Source organism: Paramormyrops kingsleyae, chromosome 4 (assembly GCF_048594095.1).
Source record: "Paramormyrops kingsleyae isolate MSU_618 chromosome 4, PKINGS_0.4, whole genome shotgun sequence".
NCBI lineage: Eukaryota > Metazoa > Chordata > Actinopteri > Osteoglossiformes > Mormyridae > Paramormyrops > Paramormyrops kingsleyae.
The window spans coordinates 23,089,514-23,106,091 of record NC_132800.1 but is presented as its reverse complement, the minus strand read 5'-3'; the positions used below and the strand labels follow the sequence as shown (position 1 = coordinate 23,106,091).

Genomic DNA, 16,578 nt, shown 5'->3' with positions numbered 1-16,578 from the left:
GATGTATAACACACTAAAGAGTCCCACCCCCAAGGAATAATGTGACATGAGCACCACGGTACCAGCAGGTACTAGAGCACTTCACTTGGTACTCGTCACTCTTACTGGTGGCATATAACTCCAGCTGAGAATACTACAACCCCGGCCCAGTGACCCCCCCGTTATGTTCCAGACCCATCAGCGATAGGTGAAAATCCGCGATATAGAAAAACCACATAAATAAACATTTTTGTTATAGTTTAATCCTTAAAATACCACCCCCACATGCTTTAAACACATGAAAACTTAGTAAAACACACTTTGCAAACACATACATGTGGATGTCGGGTTAAGGATATGAGTAGCATAATAATAATAAAATGTAATGTATTTCCATATATACACACACATCGCAGAGAACTGTGATTGATCGGGGACAAATAGCGGGGGCCCCGCGATATAGCGGGGGCACGATAGCTGAACCGCGATATAGCGGGGGCACGATAGCTGAACCGCGATATAGCGGGGGCACGGTAGCTGAACCGCGATATAGCGGGGATCACTGTATAACCATTCTCCACATCAATCTGGTTTGTACCTGCAGTTATTAGTACTTACTAATTACCCATACGTAATTACCCATAGTTATTAGTACTTACTTATTAGTATTTACTTAATGTCTGTTACACGGCTAGTTTCTGGCTACCTGTCAATCTCTGGGTGTGCAGGGCTACAGTAATGTATGGAATCAACCACAGCATACATTCAGTAGTGATACTGGTGAAACAGCACAGGTTCAGTGAACAAATGTGCTCAACACCTGACCTGACCGTGCCCCCCCGAAAGACATAAAATGGATATATATATTTACATATATATACATTTATATATATATATTTACACACACACACACACAAAACAAAACCAGTAATCAAAATACATTTCAGTTGACCTTGCAACCAACAAGATTCAATTAAAAAATAGATAACCAGTGGTGTTCATTATTTTAGAAAATGTATTTATTTAGAACAGTGATCAGATGTCATTAGGCTTTTTAGCAGATCCCAGTAAGGACAGATTTGATCTGCACCACAAGGGTTCAAAGGTTACTGAAACAAATTCAGAAAAACAGTTACTACAGTGTTACCATTTACTTAAAAAAATCATACTTTACATAATACATTTTATATTACCACAATATAAGTAAACTTAACATATAATAATGCATATAATAAAATATTATTATGATCATACAGGTTCAATAGATCTAAAAAAACATGACATTAGACTGCTGGAGACAGTCCAAGATGGTTAGATGCCAGTGTGAGGCAGCACACCAAACCTCACTGGCAGTGCTACCAGTTAGGATCCAGTGCAGGTCATATTTAAACTGGTAGCTGAAGGTCATAGGAAGTCTCATAATGGACCCCTATGTGATGGTCCAGCGCGGCTGTGGTGGTACCGAGGTTCCCCCAGGTTCATGCTCGGTGTCACAGGGGAACCAGCTGGGTTCTACGCACCCTTCCCTACAGAGAAACTTCAGCAGGTAGTCGTCCATTTCATTGCCCGTGTATAATTCCTCGTCACAGGACTAGGATGTGCCAGTGGGAATGGGACTATGATTTTCCAGTCCATATAAGGCAATGGGGTGCTGCGGTGATCCCATGAACCCAAACCCCGGACTGCTCACAGCTCCGTATAAAAGCTTTTACTGGCGTTCTTTGGGGGCTGACATCGGGCAGCTGCTCAGCCACCTCATTAGCATTATTAGAGGTCGTCACAAGCCCCTGCACCTGGACGCAGTTGCTGCAGTTATCAACATTATGAGCTCATGTTGCCACCTGCCCTTTGGGCTTCATAAAGCTGAAGAACCCAGGTGAGTGAAGCAGGATCCGATACCTTTTCTAGCATACACCCAGATCTGCTCTGGGGCTTCTCACTGCATTCAGGAGCCCCCACAAGATAACTGAGAAGTTCCAGGTCTGGGCCTTCCTGGAACAGCACTGCCATCAGCCCCATCTACTGGCATTCATGGTTACAATAACAGATATCCCAGTATGAGGATAATTTAGGCCTTTCACAACATACTAAAAGCTGCAACAATCTCCAGTCGACACTCAAAACTTTATAGGAGACCTCTCTGTCTACCTCCTGTCATCCCAGGAATCCCAGTAATGTTGGAGCAGGGTGGCCCTTGATTGTGGAATTTCAAGCAGATAGCGAATGATGTCGTGAACACTTATCTCAGGTTGGAGAAACATCATTGTAACAGACAGCCACAGGCATCTCCTTAGTGTGGAAGTGGCCAGAAGAAAGGTTAGTTGAACCCCCAGAGACCTAGAAATGGCGCCATCTTGATAGGACATTCATCTGAAGTGCCAGTGTCTATGTCTGTCCTTTTACTGGTTGGACTTTCCAGTCAGTATGGAGTGGAATGATGGGAATCCCATGTAGCTGTTCACTGGTGTGGGCTGACCGTAAACTGGAATTCAGTACACAGGCTGAAAGTGGTGTACTCCAGGCATCGATGAGGATCAAGGACCTACTGGCCCAGAGGACCTGAAAGTCCATCTGGTCATCAGGACAGGGCAGGAGGATGCCAAAGTGGACTGCCAAGTCGACGTAGAGCTACAAGTTGATTTAACTGTGTGTTTATGGACTATAGGAGCAACCCAATGTTCCCAGACTAAACCGTTACAAACCCAGAAAGAACATGCATGCTTTGCATCCGCAGAGCCAAGGCCCAAAATCAGACCTGGAGGGGTGGGAGTCCTTCCAACATTAATCACGACTTTTTAAAGTACTTAAGATATATATCAGGTTGGATTGAATTTATTTTACCGCATTTACAAAAGCTGTGCTTTCTGAGCTTATATGGAAATGTACTAAGGAACATGAAAAATGGCTGAATATGACAAGTCAAACATTGACCATAAGAACATCATACAAGAAACAGTAATGAAAATAGTAGTTCGAATGTCTGCACAGTACACAGCTATAGCATTTGAAAGTTTGGGAAAATAATATTGAGATTTTGAAATTTCAGAAAGAAAACACATTTAGACATCAAATTTTAGTATTTTTTACACTTGCCGTGACCACAGTTCCATATCAGCACGTGAGATGATATTTAACATTGCAAAGGTTTGATGATAAATTTCTATATCAACAGTGCAATCCATCCACCCCCTTATCCTGGGCAGACGTGCCCATCCCAGGAAGCATGGCGGTTAGGGTTACAGTATTATCATGCGTCTCAACCTCAGGCAGAAAGCGGCAAGGAACCAAATCCGTACAATCCGTAGATGTTCATTAAGTCTCCTATTGTGCCTTTTTCATCCATACTGGCTTTATAGCAGTCATAACTGTCAATCAGTGATGTCACCCTTATTAAATCTTCTTAAATTAAGAACATTGGGCCAGCGCTGTTGGGAAGGGTACCATGTAAATTTAATTCAAATGACTGATTGGGAATAAATCCTATATAATCCAGATGTTGTTGTGGTTGCACCTTAGACTGAGGCTCTGATAACCAAGCACACGGTTGTGTGGTATATCTCCAGCCACCATTATGACAATTCACATATAGGAGAATGATTTATTATAAAAGACTGTACATACATGTACAAATTAATAGATGGTGACAATATTAAGTTCCCTCACCATTACAGAACGAAATGGTTACAGAATACCTTTAACTGCGAATGTAACAAAACAGACAAAAAGTTTCAAGGCAACAACGTTAGCTGTAAAATCCTGTGTTTTTTTTTTTTTTACATTTATGGTCAAGACACAAACTAGTTCCTTGGGGTTGATTGCCTTAGGAGTCAAACAGGAGATGAGAAAGAATATGCTACAGGTAATAAGAGATATTCCCAAAGGTTTAAAAACAGCTGGAAATCTGTAAAAGGTATTGAATGTTTGAACTAAAAACACACAATGACAGTGACAAAATGGTCATGATGTGCATTAAACTCATTAACTCATTAAATCATATACAAATGCAAATCAGCCCCATTGTCTCGCTTATGAAACACAGCGCAAGATCACCTAGCATTTTGTACTAACAATTCAATATGGCCATTCTTTCAGCCAGCATGCTCAAAGACAAAACGGAGTAGAGGTTAGGCATTTAGAGGACCCTTACGTATGGCCTATATTTACATTTCAGAATGCTGAAGAACCACTGTTAGCAGAGCTACGGGACATCTGATACACCGCAAAGACCAATACAGAAGCTGTCCGTTGTTAGAGAAACATGGTGATGTCGTGTGATTTTGGATTGGTCAAAAACAAGTGTCAGAATGAACATGAAGACTACCAGACTTACGACTCTGCAATAAGCTCTATAAATATACAATTACAGCATAAAACGTCCATGGGGCAAAAACAAAAATTAAAAATTAAATTGAGTGCTCACTGTAAATATTACATCATCTTGGAAGCGTAATGGATTAAACGTCTTCTAAACTGCTTACACACGTCTCAAGCAAGATAAATACATTTCATAAGCGGATTGGACATTTGAAAAACTTTAAACCAGTAGTTCTGACAAAAAAAAAAAAATGATTTGTATTTCACACTCAGAAATCTGGCCTTCTGTCAAATGAATTGCTGTAGGTGACAAATGGCAGTTTAAAACCTGATTAAAAAAATAAAAAAGAATTTTAAAAAAGCAATCCTCGACATGTTGCATATGACATAACTGTTCAGCATAATCAACAGGCACACAGCATTGTACTACCTACAACCTACTGCTCACAGTATATAGAATTTAGTCACATGACAAATTACCACAGAAGTAAGCAGGTTGTCACTCTTTAACACACTCATTCCCTCATCTATCCTTCAATGGTAGGTGTGATTCTTTAGTCCACCGGAATGTTCCAGCTGAACGCTGTCCCATTAATCTGCGTAATGCATGATGGATTCCACGTAGTTTCCAGGAAACAGACCCGTCACACCATTGCAGACACCCTCGAACCAGCCGTCGTCATTCTTCTTGATGATATAGATGATCGCACCCTCCATAAAAGACAGCTCGTCGTCTTTGTCCTTCGAGTAGTCATAAATCGCAACAACTGAATGCAAAACATTAAAAAAGATCACTATTAGGTAGGACCTGTCAAAAACCAAGTTCATATCTGCAGAAAAGGCTGCCTGTCTGGTTACAGCCGCATCTCCCGTTTAAATTACGTAACTGCACCTATTCAAAGCCACACAGAACCATTCGTCATAAAGTGCACGAGAGTCCAGGTGCAACACAAGGAACAGCACTGTGCAAAAAATCAAGTCAAAGCAAGTGTTTAAATCTATTCATCTGGGTACTAAGTGCACTTTTGCTCAGAACAAAAAACACAATTTAACATTGTAAAATGTACGCATATTAAGAATAACACAAAAGCTAGTAAAAATTTCTTCTGTTCTCCAAAATGTTACTGATATCTAGTTGGATGAGCAGATGAACGCCACCTCAGTTCCCAAACCTCTCCTCATGGCACCTCAGCCGTTCCATGGATTTATTCAATTTCACCACCAGCTCAATAAATGAATGTAATTAGTTAAATAAGTCAATGAGATTTTAGCTATAAACGGTGTGCCAGTGGTCGATTATTCGATGTTTGCTGCAAATACTAGGTTGAACTTTTGAAACGGCCAAGCTGACACACGTTGATGGGCATGACAGTATAATTTTATACCTACATGAAGATCATTTAAACAACCTTCCTTGGCTGCCTAAGACTTTCGCACAGCACTGAATGGCTGCTTGACCCGTTGGCTCTTACCCTTTTCCAGGTAGCTCTTGGGGGCCCATTGGGGGTCCCCATCAGCATAGGGGTCGCTGTAGTGCACCATCGCCGTCTCCTCGTCCTCATAGTCCACGGGCGGGGGAGGGGGCGGTGGCGAGTCATCGAACATCAGCCCGTCATCGGGGGGAGGAGGGGGGGGCGGGGCGGGGTTATCTGTTACTGGAGCAACGTGCGGACAGGCACAGCGGTCAGAGCTCGGGAGCAGCGGTAAACCCAAGGAGACTGACAGCGAGTGTGCATGCAGACGCTCAGGGATGGCCCAGTGCCCCACAGCCTGATGGGTAACAATAACCAGCTAAGATGGTTCACCGGCTGCTATGCAGTCCTTCGTATCACCGAAAGTTAACAGCAGAGAGCATCCCAGGGGTCAATCTCGGGCTGCTCTCATCCTAGTGATACCAGGGGGATGTTCGAAACACACCTACAACTGATAATTGTGCGGGGTTTGTGGGTGATTTTCCTGTCATTGGCAACAGTGGCAACGTTAGAGACGAGACACAATGCAGACAAAACTACAGAGTACGAACAGAGGCGGCAACGTCGGCTGACCCAGGGACAGGCCTCGTCGCCGGGCATTCCCCTCAGACACAGCTAGGTGGCACTACTTGCGTCATGCTAAGTGGCATCGATGTTGACTTACTGTTCTCCTGCACCCTGGCCACAAAGCCTGTGAGGGGTATCTGGGGAGTCAGCTGAGGCATGGGAGGTGGAGGGGGAGCAACAGACACTGGAAACAGAGACGCAGAAGTCTGAGGGAGGGATTCAAACGAACAACCGAGCAGCCAAACGAGGATCAAAGGGCTACAGACGAATGCAAGGGTAAACAAAAACAAAAACACTGACGGGGGTACAGAGGCAGTGGCCCTCGGACACACTGAGTAAAATAAATCGATATTAAATAGCCATTTCCTGACAGACATTCCTGAACATTAAAGACGAGATCTGAGTATTGATTGCCCGAGTGTCCACTGGGAAAAAAGCATTCATATTCATTTTTCAGTCATTATGGGCGTTAAGTCAGTTTCGGTGTGGCCAAACTTAAATATGCTCTGCATATCCAGCTTTCCGCTTGAGCCAGTCCTTCAGCTGAGGTTCTGCAGCATGATCTCTGCTGCTCTCTAGCCTCCGGCAGATGGCTGGGGGCAACAAAAATAAATAAATGGCTGTCTTTCCCTAGGCTACACCCATCATGAACAAGTGACCCTTCTCCAACACCCCCACTGACTCAAAGATGAAGGTTAACTCCGCTCTTAGTATCTTCCAAACCTCACACCCACATTAAATATAAATAGTGCACACACCCCTGTTAAAATGGCAGGTTTTTGTGATGTAAAAAAAAAAAATGAGACTTACTTTTCCCACCTTTAATGTAACCTATAACAATTCAGTTAAAAAACAAATATGTCAAGGGGAAAACCTACACAAAATAAAAAATAAAAAAAATATTTAAAAAAGTACAATAAGCTGGCTGCATAAGTGTGCACACCCTTAATCTAATGCTTTGTTGAAGCACCTTTTGATTTAATTACAGCATTCAGTCTTTTGGATACACACCTGCCATCAAGTAAAGTGACTGATTAACCCTAAATAAAGTTCAACTATCCTAGTAGGATATTCCTGACATTTACTCAGTTGCATCCTACAGTGAAAGTCATGGGTCGCAGAGAGCTTGCAAAGCATCAAAGGCCATCTCATCGTGTCAGTCAGGAGAAAGGTACAAAAAAAATTCGGTGGAATTACATATACACAAATATATAAACAATTTGTAAACAAAGGTATTAGTTTACGGGTGTGCACACTTATGCAACCAGCTTATTGTACTTTTTTATTCTTTATATTTTCCCCCCTAACACTTTTGTTTTTTTCCCCCAATTTAATTGTACAGGATATTGGTTAAAGGTGGGAAAAGTTTTGAAATGATTTATCGTGGTCTCATTTTTTTACATCACAAAAACCTGCCATTTTAATTTCATACCCATCGCAACATCACATGAACAGACATAATGTCCACAGACAACAAATGTCTCTTCATTCTCACAAGTTCACAGTCTGTTTATTCATCTATTAATTTCTATTTATATCATATTAATATATGTATGTGAACCTGAGGCCAGATTTGCCTCGTTTAAAGCCAGTGCCTTCAGTCGTATTCTGAACAAACACGATGTACAGAATGCAAGACCAGGACAGCTTCCATCGTATTTCCTGTTTCTCTTATCGCGCTAATTATTCATTCATGTTTCAGCATCTAAATCTACGGTTTATCGGCGCACTGGGAATTCAAATCAAATTGGGCTAGAGGCGGATCCTTATAATATCTTTACTTAAAATTACTTAAAATCTGTGATATTTTGCTCATTGTTGTTTTTTTTTTTGGAAAAAAGGCAGTCCTTGTATCAATTCCACGTGCCTGAAAATTTTATACTCGCTTTGTAGCGAGACAAACACCGAAATCTAAATGTTATGGTATTTGTTAGATAAAGCTCTCTTTAACAAGAAAGAGACACATGAAAGTTGCACATGAAGCCCACACACACTCAGTAAATGTGCATGCAGCTATGGTGGACGGTTCAGATCCAGGAAGTACAAATCCAGACCAAGATTTTGTTCCAGCCAGCCAGTTAAGTATAAAGACTCAGCTGGTTGCATGAAACAAAACCTTGGTCTGGATTTACACTTTCTGAACCTGAACTTCCCACCTCTGGATAGGGGCTCGGCATACTTCAGGGGAATCTTGTACGTGTTGGAGCGTGGGAGCTGGGCCTTACTTGCGTTTGGAGGGTAAACGGGGCCGCCGTTGACATGTGGCTGGGGCAGCGAGAACTGCGAGGAAACAGAAGGCGCGCGGCGGTATGTGCCCGTGGCGGACAGCGTGGAGGCAGACGAAGTGCTGGAGTTGTGGCGCGAGATTTGCCGGGAGATGGTACCAAACTGGGACATGGGGATAGGTCCGAGGCCAGGCCCTTGAGGAACCGAGGATACTGTGAGGGAAAGGGAGAAGCAGAGCATCCGGTCAGAGAGCATTGTAGGTCAGAGCAGAATATGGCAACCCATCAGCAAAAGCAAGTGGGAACACCTCTAATCAGGGTGTCTTGGAGACCACAGAAAATCACATATACGATATGCAAGAACCTCTCTCTCTATCATCCTTAATGAGGCTACCGAGAATCAGCTAAACCTGCAAGCCAAAACCACGGCGTAGCTTTGTCTCCTTCAAGCATTCGACTAGTGTGCAAAACAAATTGCCATTAATCATGCATCGTAAAAATTGCCAAACCACCGCATAACGAATAGGCAGAAATATAGGAATATGAGGAAATAAAAGTTAAAATTTCACTACAGTTCTATACAAATCATTTCCATCAACTCTTTCATAATGCTCTGCTAGCACGCAGAAAGGAGAACACGAGACCAAGCTAAAATAGCGCTAATACCTTGGGAATAGAAAGCGAGCGTTTTCTGAATCTCACACAGAACCCACACGTGACCAAAATAAAAACTGCAGGCAACAGCATGGTTGTTAATTCAGTGATTTGTTGCGGTTTAATTTAAAATAAATTAATGAGTCCAGCAACTTAAGATTTATAAAGTCAATGCAACCTATCCCCTCCCCCCAAGTCCTACTAGAGAACAACCTGCGCTCCATTGTCAATGACCTGGATGTGTTACTATGGCGACAGGGTCCTCTGCGCAATGGTTCTATTCCTGGGGTGTGGCCCCATCCTGTCACTGGTAGGGAGTGCAGGTTGATCTGTCCCACACCTCTCCCTCTGACAGGCTGGACAAACGTCCCCACATCCCTCACAGGACTGCATGGCCCAATTCGCTAGACACACACATATGCGCGCGTACACACACACACACATCACACACACACACACACACATACACAAACTTCCGCGTTTCTTACTTTTTACAATTACAATGAGCGTTGAATGAAGACGCAGACATCATGGAAGGTAAAGTTGTTGTTTCAAAATGATTCTGGCATTTATACAGCTATTTTAATGATGTATTTCAGATCAACAATCTGCATAAAGTGGTTAGATTAAAAGCATCAACTACGTGCATAAATAACACACATAACAGCAGACATCAATAAACCCATAGATGTTAATTTTATAGTAAGTCCATTATTAAAAAGCCACTGTATTACAGAGAATGCGATACACAGACAGTCAGACAGACAGTCGGGCATAACACAGGTTCAAGACTTTCAGTGACTGTGTTCATCCAGATATTCACCTTGTGTGTCCATTTGCCACCATTAGTAATATGTGCTCATTCACCCATAATGCATTTGACCACAGTGTGGTGTACTGTTGATGAGCCCACTGACTGCCAATTATCTGCATACTGCTAGATGCGTTTGGGGAATCAAATACCTAACATTCTTTCCACAGCAGGTCCAGAAGCCAAAGATTAACATGAATGTTTGTCAAATACCTTAAATGCGCGTGGAAAGTTTTCACTCTCCCAGAAAAATCATGAAACACTAGGGTTAGCTAAACGTGGCGATCCCTGACTTAAAGAATACATTTCACGTGGCTCCTATCAAAATGACAAGAACCTTAATCATTTGTGCTCGTCATATGCAGTTTGTAACCCCGAGCTCAGAATCCAAGATGGCTGCGCATTTTATCAACAGAAGTTAAAGCTGTAGTTTTATACTGTTTATTAGCACTTATGTCTTATTTGTGGCTCATTAAATCGGTCTTACACACAGTTTTGTCCAACCGCATGTGCGAAATACAGAATAACATGTTATCAATGGCTAACAGTCAACCTGAAAGAACTGGGGCTTATCTCACAGAGCAGGATTTCTTGCTTAGCCAGTTAACTTGTCAGATTTAAGGTGGTCTGGGCTAAATGCAAGTGAACGAAGATAAAGGCCATTTAATCTGGGGTACCTTAAATCTAACTAGTTGTCCAGCTAAGCATGAAATCCTGCTGTTTGAAACAGGTACCTGGTATTGCTAAATGTCTTTCCGACTCGTACGAGAATGCGGGCGACTCAAGTGTGACGTCTTTCCCAGCTCTGAGGTAAATGGAACGCCGCATTGGGTTTGGGAAAAGGTGTGGCCTGCTCTGATTGGATCAGCACGGACCACATGACAGAGACTGCAACGTGGTCGGGGCTCACCAGGGGGCATGCTGGGAGGGGAGGGTGTTGGCACAGCGATGGGCAGTCCGATGCCGCTACTACTCCCACTGTTCTCACGGCTACCGCTGCCCCCGCTGCTGCCACTGTAGAGAGAGGACAGAAATGTGGCTAAAGACTAGAGTGTCTCACACACAAGGTACCGCATACTCTGGGTGTCAGCGATGGGTTAATTTTCCTCTCACCCCCAGTGGGGGCCCCAGGAATGAACCATGAATCATCTCACCCAAATTCTCTCTGTAAGGTATATAACAATGGGGACAGCTCACTATTCTCAGAACTTCTCCATTCCAGAATTTATTCCTGCCAACATCTTAATTATTAGTGATATAGAAGTATTAAGAATCTAGAGCTTGTTACATGTGTTACTGGCCAAAAGCCAACGAAACGTTCGACCAAGTAATATAAATTAATATTCAACGCATTCATAGCAAGACCCTAAAATGTTTGGAACTCGTGTGTGCTTTAAACAGAACTCAAGGTTTCTGGTACAAAAGAGGAAAAAAAAACCCAAACATTACAGTTTACATGCATTTATTTAGCTCTAAGTGAGAAAAATGTTGGGATCAAACAGCAGGGTCACCCCGAGTCACTGGAGTGATTGGGGGTTAGGGGGGCTTGCTCAAGGGCCTGGGGGATTTGAACCGATGACCTTGCGATCACAGGCAAAGCGTTCCAACTCACTGATCCAGTGTCAGGGTCTAACAGGAGAGAGCCTGTTAATTACAAGGCTGGTCCAGAGTAAGGTCTTGTCGTAGAGGCGAAATGAGTCAGGCGGGGGGGAGCTGAAGCTTGTGTTACATCAGCTATGGGGAAACCCCAGAGATCGAGGGGGTGCGGGACGGTACCTGTGGGTCCGGGGTCTCTGGTTGAGTGAGGCGGTGCGTCCCGGACTGTGCTGACTACCCAGGCGAGCTGGACTGGTCATGTAGTCAGTGGGAACTGTGGGCGGCTTTACAGGCTCCAGAGTTTTATAAGGCGTGTTCCGCCTGACGGGGAACATACAGCATGTGAAGCAACACCATGTTTTAAAAATAAATAAATAAAAATTAAAAATGATAAAGGAACAGCCTGCAGAAAAATCACACGCATTCACTAAAGACAAATGCATCGAGAATTTATTGCAAAGTTCAATGAACAGGGAACCGTTCCTGATACTGCAACCCGTACACAGCTTGACAATGTGCGGGAGTCAGGTCGAGGCTGTATCATTCGCCTACCCGAGGGTGCCCCGTCCTGCCATTGGAGGGCTGGGCGGCTTCTGTGTGGGCGGATTGGTCCTCGAGAGCGTTCCCCCACCTCTGATTGGTTGGTTGTTCCCATGCTGCAAGGCAAAAATGATGGTAAGACTGCAGAACTCTCAGTGTGGTTGCCAAAAAAATAAATAAATACAGAAAGAAATCCGGAATCTTCATGGACTAGAAGCGGATGCCAAATGACGTTTGCCAGATACTGCGGTACAACGGAAAACAAAAAAGGCTGACTAAATAAGAATCACACTTGAAGAAGATGACTACCTACTGGACAGCAGTATTACCTAAAAGCCAGTTTTTAAATATGTGAATTTGATGAAAATATATATTCTTCGATATTCTAACTATTCATGGGGAAAATGGAAAACGGATCATTATAGACAAAAATTGTGTTAGAACGCAGCATGAAAATGGTCCTTTTTTTTTTTAAATACAAGCACATTTATGATGTCTTGTCAAAACATGAATGAATTCTGCAGCTGTATCAAACTCTCTGCTCGCTAAGCAGCCAATGGAGGTGCGAGCCCGGGGCGGGTCGGATGCTTGCGGCGAGGCATTGCAGGGGCTAGTGCAGCATACCTGTAGCAAAAGCAGCGTGGATAATGAATTCTTACCTTAGCCTTTAGCCACTTAGCATGGGTGGGGGGAAAGGCAGCGAGAGAGAGAGAGAGAGAGAGAGAGAGAGAGAGAGAAAGCACATGTCAAATGGCTAGCCTGAGAAAGACAGTGCAGCTACTGATATACAGAACCCCCCTCCCCACCACCCCTCCCTGTGCAACCCCCTCAGCAGTTGATATAACACAATGCTGCAGATACACAGTTGCGGGTTACGGCACGACTAGACAGAAAATAGATATATGGATCCATCAGAATGCACCTCACTCCCTCAAACTTGCTGTGGTGGGGGTGCGGGTGTCCCAGCATTTAGACCCGGTAGATTAAGGATTTCCTACAGAGCCAAAGCCACAGGCGCAGGAACGTGGCTTACATGCTGAAAGAGTCAGAACAGATACCCCATCGGACGACATTCTCAGTAGAGGGTAAGTAGGAACACAAAATGGTGTGTAATTCCTGCTTCTGCCTAAAACAGCCAGAATGGCATAAATGGTCCCATTATAAACGATTTACAGAATCTCTCTCTCTCTCTCAGGTTTCCTGCAGACTATATCAGACAGGACGAAATCGGCTCATCTGAAAGGGTGCAAAGAAGCACCAGACAGTCAGTCATTTACGGAGGGAACAGTATCCCGACCAACAGTGAGTCAAACAGACAAAACGTGTGGAGATGTCCAGTGAATCAAGTGCACATCAGTTCCCGATCCTTCAGCTCACTGTCAACACAGGAATGATGCATTGAAATAGGGAGTTATGCAATCAAGCAGTTAAGGAACTGTACTTAGGACCAAGAGCCTTACAAGGTTCCCTGTTGGTGTATCCTGGAGTTCTGCTACAGCAGGGGTGCCCAACTCCAGTCCTGGGGGGCCGGAGCCCTGCACGTTTTTGGGTTTCCCCTCATTTAACACACCTGATTCAACTCCTAGTGCTAATTACCACACAACTCCTGAGCTGAATCATTTATGGTGGAACAGGGGAAGATCTAAGCTACACAGGGCTCCGGCCCCCCAGGACTGCAGTTTGACACCCCTATGCTACAGCAATATACAGTTGCACAAGACACAAAAAAAAAACAAGACAATATTTAAATACAACAATATTTTGAACCATATTTAGAATGTGTCTAAATTGCTAAAGTGTTTGTAGATCCTATGATGGACTGGCATCCTGTCCACGGTGCTTGTGCTTTCTGGAGAAGGATCCAGAATTATTATCAGTGATTAAAGAAAAGTGGATCGACATGATTAGTATAGATAAAGACCTACTGCGACGAACAAAAAAAAAATAAATCTGCTAAAAAATTAGCCAGCCAATCGTGCCTGGTAGGAGTTCCAAATATATACTATGACATCATCGTGAAGTCTTTCCAAGCGAACACACACTGGCTCCAAGGCCTGGGCTTCCTGGCATCGAAGCCTGCATCATATCAAATGCAATTAATGTAATGCCTGCTTCTGTCAGCAACAAGATCCTCTTTACAGAAAGTAGCACTACGGGGGGGGGGGGGGCCTGGTGGAAGATTTTTCGCAAAAAGAGCATAAAATGAGAGAAGGGGGAAATGCAGATGAAAGAAACCGATTTAAGACTATCATTTGCGTTTTTTAGATCTGGTTAATACGCATGAGCAAACAGGCTGTGCTAAACGGCGCAAGGCGAGCGTTTAGCGGCTCCGTGTCAGACGCACGAGGGACGACCTCCTTTTCCAGGCCGGCCGAATGGGTCTAGGAACGCGTCAAGGTCAAAGCCGTCCCCATCAGGAAGGGAACCGAGATCTGTGAGGAGGAGGAGCGGCGTCTAGGCACTGGGCTCACCCTCCAGAAAGCGCTGCGACGCCGGAAGCTTCCCTGCACTCGCTCCACTCCATCACAATCACAGCAGATAGGCGTCCCAAAGAAGGCGGGACTTCCTGTCTGCGCATGCGGCCCGCATGTCACTGAGCTACCTCGTCAAGTTTCTTCTCTCGTTTACGTTTATACAGCCTGGGGGAAATTTTTGTATTTACTCATAGCCAAAGAATCCTCTGTTCAGTGTCTCCGTTTAGTTTTGAGTGTCAGTGACACTTCATAGCTTGTTTATTATGTTGCTTAGCAGGGCATTTTAATCCAAACCTAGAATTTTAGCCATTTATACAGCTGGGAATTGTTTTGTGTTTTTTTTTTTCTGGAGCACTGAAGAGATCACGCTCTTCCCAGCAACCCAACGGTGTCCAAGAGTCTAATAGAATGAAGCATGAACCGTGAAGTTGCCAGAGCGATGTTGAGCTCTCCATCTGGAGAGCTCGAGACGTTCTCACACACAAGCGAACACTCGAGCCAGATCCCAGTGAATTTTCTGCCAAAGAAATAGCAACAGGTCCGAGACACAGTGTCCCGTGAAGAACGCAGTAAGCACTGGTAATAAAATGAGAGAAATCCAGGAACGTGACCCGTTTATAGCATCTTCATATATGACATACGAGAATATGATATGATACGATGTCTTTATGATTCAATAAAGGGTGATATGGAGCATAAAACCTTTCCGCTTACCCATCATCTACATGGAATGAGATGCCAGGCAGTAAATTGCTGCAGGATTCGATCAGTCTGACAGGATAAATTGCCTCTGTGATTTATGGATGGATGAGACTAAGGAGTAGACCTTATAGCAGGGATCTCCAAATCCGGTCCAGTCGGTTTTCAATCCTACCCGGCTTCCGATGACCCACACCTGTTCTCAGGTAAATAACAGGAGCAGGTGTGGCTCATCAGAAGCCAAGTAGGATAGAAAACCTACTGGATAGTAGCTCTCCAGGACCGGAGTTGGAGACCCCTGCCTTATAGAGTACAGTCACAAGGTGCTGATGTTATTAGTGACAACCATGCTCTGAGGTCTGTCCAGTGCGGGTGTCTACTTACAAAAGGCTTTCTTGGCAAATAAGGAAGCCTTCAAAAGAAAGAACGGACTCCCGGAGAGGATGTCGGAGAGACAAGGTCAGTCCTGCTTGGCCATTAGGAGACAAACCCCGCAGCCTTTTCCTGTATCTGGTAGCGCTGCCTTCCTGCACCCGGCCACAAGCTCTGTCAGCAGATCTCCTGGCTCTATCACAACACCTATGCCCTGCTCATCATTTCTCCTCTTTGGTCACAGGAACATATCAACTGGAATCGATAGATGACTGGAATCGCTAAACTCAACCAGAAACCCAACTAAAATGAGAAGATCATTGAGAAGTATGAAAAAGTACGGACAAGCACATATACCGCTACTGGCCTACCTTGACCCCATGGCCCACGTCATCCAGCACAGTGTAGTCAATGGGTTTCCGGATGTATCTCACTGGCCGCTCCATGTTGGCGGGGGCGATGATTTTGTGGGTTCTCGATGTGTTCTTATTGGTGGTCAGGATGCCGATCTCGCGCCTGGCCACCTTCTCCTTGTGGATGTCCACTGTCTGTAGAGGAAGAGAGCAGCAGAGAGAGAGAAGCGACCAGGCTCAGTATGAACACTGACTGGGAGCTGGTTTTACTCAGTTATAGGCTAGTTAATGGGACTGAGCACGGATGCGATGTCTAGGTACACTGCAGAGTTAATAGACCACAAAAAATGCATTTCAGGAAACAACCGAAGACTAGTTGTATGAAGACCACGATGGCGGCAGAACACGGGACTCCACACGATGGATGGGGGAAGAAAGAACAAACATTCAAACGGAGATCATGTTGATGGTCAAATCTACATCTAGCTGATCAGTAATCTGGTAACCATCAGTCTGATCCAT

General features: G+C 44.1%; 1 protein-coding gene across 2 annotated transcripts in view; it reads right to left on the bottom strand.

Annotated features, from left to right (window-relative positions):
• Window positions 1-2,795: 2,795 nt before the first annotated feature.
• Window positions 2,796-16,578, bottom strand: part of LOC111859234 (abl interactor 1) — a 31,678-nt gene continuing 17,895 nt past the window's right edge. The window contains exons 3-11 of one of the 2 annotated variants that reach the window (XM_023841748.2): window positions 16,075-16,251; window positions 12,818-12,832; window positions 12,171-12,274; window positions 11,799-11,939; window positions 10,933-11,036; window positions 8,558-8,770; window positions 6,430-6,516; window positions 5,766-5,948; window positions 2,796-5,060 (exon numbers count right to left, since the gene is read on the bottom strand). In XM_023841748.2, the coding sequence (XP_023697516.1) occupies window positions 4,885-5,060; window positions 5,766-5,948; window positions 6,430-6,516; window positions 8,558-8,770; window positions 10,933-11,036; window positions 11,799-11,939; window positions 12,171-12,274; window positions 12,818-12,832; window positions 16,075-16,251 (1,200 nt within the window). In that variant the 3' untranslated portion in view covers window positions 2,796-4,884. The remainder of the gene's footprint in view (window positions 5,061-5,765; window positions 5,949-6,429; window positions 6,517-8,557; window positions 8,771-10,932; window positions 11,037-11,798; window positions 11,940-12,170; window positions 12,275-12,817; window positions 12,833-16,074; window positions 16,252-16,578) is intronic. The other variant, XM_023841747.2, reaches the window with a different exon arrangement.